Source organism: Mytilus galloprovincialis, chromosome 9 (genome assembly GCF_965363235.1).
Source record: "Mytilus galloprovincialis chromosome 9, xbMytGall1.hap1.1, whole genome shotgun sequence".
In the NCBI taxonomy this organism is placed as follows: domain Eukaryota; kingdom Metazoa; phylum Mollusca; class Bivalvia; order Mytilida; family Mytilidae; genus Mytilus; species Mytilus galloprovincialis.
The window spans coordinates 48,213,266-48,217,414 of record NC_134846.1 but is presented as its reverse complement, the minus strand read 5'-3'; the positions used below and the strand labels follow the sequence as shown (position 1 = coordinate 48,217,414).

The window sequence follows — 4,149 nt, the reverse complement described above, 5'->3', positions numbered from 1 at the left end:
GTACGGTGACCTTTAATTGTTAATTTTTATGTCATTTGGTCTCTTGTGGAGTGTTGTCTCAAAGGCAATCATACCACGTCTTCTTATTTTTATATTTCAATCGATATCAAAGGACAGAATGTCATACTTTGGGGTTTGAACACAAGATGCTGTCTCACAAGGTTTTGGTTCATGAATCTTCAATTACTAGCATTCCTTGTGCAAGTCGTGTTATTTTGGATATGTATTGTATAACATCAGAAAAAGGAATTAATTACTACTCAAGAACAAATTACAAGGACCTTTTAGGTCTTAACATTCTTAAAATTCAATCGATCTGTGAATCAAGATGAAAATTGTATATTATGCATATTTTTACAGCTTGTATTTAGTATTTGGTTAATTTTATAAGGTGTTTTTCTTTAATAGAAATAAGTTATAAAAAAAAATTGGATTGATAAAATTTTTGCATGTGTTAACGACATTTTGCTCTAAGACTTCGACAACGACGATATATATTTATTTACTAGTAGTAGGTGTATATTCTTTTCGAAGAATATTATAAAAAAAAAAGCCATGATAACGTTCTCAGCTAATTATCTTTTTAACGCACTGTTAGTAAGATATAGTAACATATACTTTTAGAGTACTAATATCAACATGTTTAATGTTTATATTTTTAAGGAATGCATATTTATATATTAAAATTCTTGGAATACTTTATATTTGTTTATCCAGTTGCCGATGTCACTTTATACAATAATAGACACTTTTGACCTGACAAGATACATCTTTTAGGTTCCTATTATAAAACGCAACCAATGTAACGTCACTTGTTTTTTGGGGTAGATGTACACCTGCATGCTTTTTATTGTATATTTATATGTTTACATGTATTATGTAAGCATGGTCTGCAATACATGCAAGGTTATTTGTTTTTAATGTTTATTACTATAAATAGAAGTCCCGTGAAAACATAAACAAACATCCATACTATAAAATAAGAACGAGTAGGCACTATTCTATGTTGGAATGACGTCATTGCATGCAGCGTGGGAGAACGAAAATTGACATATATACAAAGTTCCTGCAATACACAAACTTAGAAAATAAAAGGACTAGAACACTTAGTTAGTTAGGAAAAGAACTTCTACGTGAAACTTACTATAATGTTGGGATATATTTTTGTTCTCGTGATTGAATTACTTACAGTATGCAACGGAAGAATTTGGTCCGGAAGACCTTTGTATGTTATTGAACGCTTTGCTCTACCAGATATCACTAAAAGTGCCCAGTTTCCTCTGAAAGGAGCTGGAGCAGGTGTTCCATTTAAAATCACACCACTTGTGTCATTATTAAACACAAAACCATCGGAAAGTGCAGCACTTTTGGCTAAATCTGAGGATCCAAAAATAGGGGTTACGGAACCATTACCAAGACTAGTGAAGGCAATACCAACAGAACATAAAGTGAAGATCAAGTCACTTCACAAGCCTTGTCATAAAACGTAAGTTGTCTATAAGTTAAAATACAAAAAAGTCTTTGGAAACAAATATTTATCCTGTAAATATAAGCCCTGCTTCAGACGGAATTCATGCATAAAAATATCTGAACTTCGTTTTATAATAAGAGGAAAACATACAATACGAAGATACAATTGGAAATCAGAAATCGACGAAGGGCATAAACTTAGGTATAGAAGCAATTTACATGCGAGCTTATATGTACTAAACAGTTGCGTTTCATTCTCTATATTAAGCATTTTTTTAACATGTTTTGTATTGTATGTTTTTTTTTTATTCAACATGAACATCATCGATAATTTATGTATATCAACTTGCTTTAGTAAGTATAGCACAACATAAGCTTACAAGTATAGTAACAGTTTTGTAATTTGTTCGCTTTCTCGACATATTAATATGAGCTTTGTAGCAACGAAGGGATATGCTTATTCCCATACTAGTTAACAAGAATCTGATTTTTGATAACCATTGTATGTTTTCTTCACCAGGGGTTGTTCGAAAGGTTCACAGTGTGTTTACGAAAGAGTGTGGATGTGCCCTACTTATATCCCAGATCTTAACTGTTATTGTCGACCAGGTAATAATTTATATTACAATAGGTATTGAAAAAATCAGTCTTTTTTACTTTTTTCTGCGTCTGTTTATCGTACTGGTTTTTTTTTAATGTGTTATTCGATTTTATAAATTTTATTTTTTTATTTTTCACTTTTTCAATTTAACCTTTAGATGTATTTACACTCGTTGTTCTATTTCATAAAAATAGTATATGTATAGCAAATTTTAAACAAAGCATACATCCTCAGCCTTTAATTTGCTTTCTGGTGGGTAGTTATGCCACATCTAATTATTTTTCAAACGTATTTTAAGCAATACCATGTCTGACTTTAGGCAGTTGAAGATATGTCATGACCATGGTCTTTCACGATAGATGACAGGCATTTTTCGGCTTAATATCAAATTAAGACGAAAACAGAAGACAACATATCTACCAGACTCGCACAAAACACCATAATATAAAATACTAATCTAATTCATCTCTGATGTTTTTAATTCATTGACGTTTTTTTTACTCTTTATAGGTTGTGCCGTTGGTAACACCTTTATACCAATGGGAAAGGCTCTGACCATAGACGATTGTGGAAACAGGTGTGCTTGTCAAGATCAAAGTGGCGAGGTACTATCTTAGAATGTGCTTTGTCTTGTCTGCATGTTGTGTGTTTTAGTGTTGTGTTTATGTTATTTTATATTCGATAAAAAGCTCTTAAGAGCTTATGTTTGTATTGTTATTTGTGAACCGAATCAAAATAAAACATTCGTATTCGTATATTCGTTGTAAGGAATTATCAAAGATCCATCAATTTCAATTAACTAATATGCATTAAAATGTATATGTATACACATTAAACAATACTATATGTAAATGATGATAATTAACAGGAGCTGTTTAGTTTCGTGTCTTGCAGATCTTCTTATTTTGTAAAACAAATCTGATTTACCGTAGTTGCAAAGGAAAATATATAATTTCGGAGTTCTGTCTTCTAAATGAAGAAATTATGTAAAAAAGTTAAGAAGACTAGCAAAATTGTTATATGCAACGAAATGATGATAAATGCACTCAAACGGTGTTGGAATCATAACAATCCGTTTCCATATTCAATAGCTAGCTGCCAAACCAACCAGGTTTTAGACATACGTTTCTTTGGGAAAAGTCTTTTACCAAGTTAGGAATATGACCGTCGTTTTCAGCCGTTCCGTTATTAGAGCGTTTTATCTTGTCAGTTTTTATGGAGTTTGGTGTTTTGTTTAAAATACATTCCTACCAATCATTATTATAAGTATGTGTTTGTAATAAAAAACATTGTTGTCAAATTGCTTTATTTTTTTTATTTATTTAAAAAATTATATACACTGAATTAATAAGAATACTTCTTTCTTTTTTAGGCTGTATGTACTAAACTTGAATGCGTGAAAATGTCTGACAAAAAAGAGGCAAAAATGGATTCCCTTCTCAAATATTTGAAAAAGTTAGTGAAAATAAATCTGAAGAACGAAGAAAAATCTACAACTCCGAAACCACTAAAGACAAGTGCCAGTGGAAATGCTCTACAACGTAAATCAACATCCAATATAATAAACATGTCAAGACGAATCGATCTCAATACAGAAACAAGATTTCCGTACAGCCCTCATAGACCATTTTATGTACGAACATTATGAAATGACATTTTTATGTAATTCTGCACATTCCTGAAATATTATATTGATAGGCATATATGTTGTTATAGTCCCAAATAAGTTTGCATTAATAATTATAGTGCTGCATGTATAATTTATCACAGATCAAGATCGTGTATCTGTTCCTGTGTCGTGGAAAGAAGTTAATTTATTCAGATAATTGTTTTGCATTTATTTTTAATTTTGTCAATAAAGTTTAAATAAGTAAAATTAGTTTACTCCATATTTCAATTGCTTATATAATAAAGAAGATGCGGTAGCAGTGCCAATCAGACATCTCTCCAACTAAGTCACAATATATAAAAGGTTAACAGCCTTCAACACGGAGCCTTGGTTCAAACCGAACAACAAGCTTAAGCTATACATGGGCCCCAAAATGACAAGTGTAAAACAATTCAAACATGAAAATGAT

The 4,149-nt window shown here is 31.0% G+C and overlaps 1 protein-coding gene across 1 annotated transcript; it reads left to right on the top strand.

Moving 5' to 3' along the window:
• Nucleotides 1-976: 976 nt before the first annotated feature.
• On the top strand, nucleotides 977-3,938 carry LOC143046928 (uncharacterized). The gene is made up of 4 exons (XM_076219973.1): nucleotides 977-1,486; nucleotides 1,991-2,079; nucleotides 2,582-2,676; nucleotides 3,444-3,938. Exons 1-4 carry the CDS (start codon nucleotides 1,149-1,151, stop codon nucleotides 3,717-3,719), a joined length of 798 nt encoding a protein of 265 aa, XP_076076088.1. The 5' UTR covers nucleotides 977-1,148; the 3' UTR covers nucleotides 3,720-3,938.
• The last annotated feature ends 211 nt before the right edge of the window (nucleotides 3,939-4,149 follow it).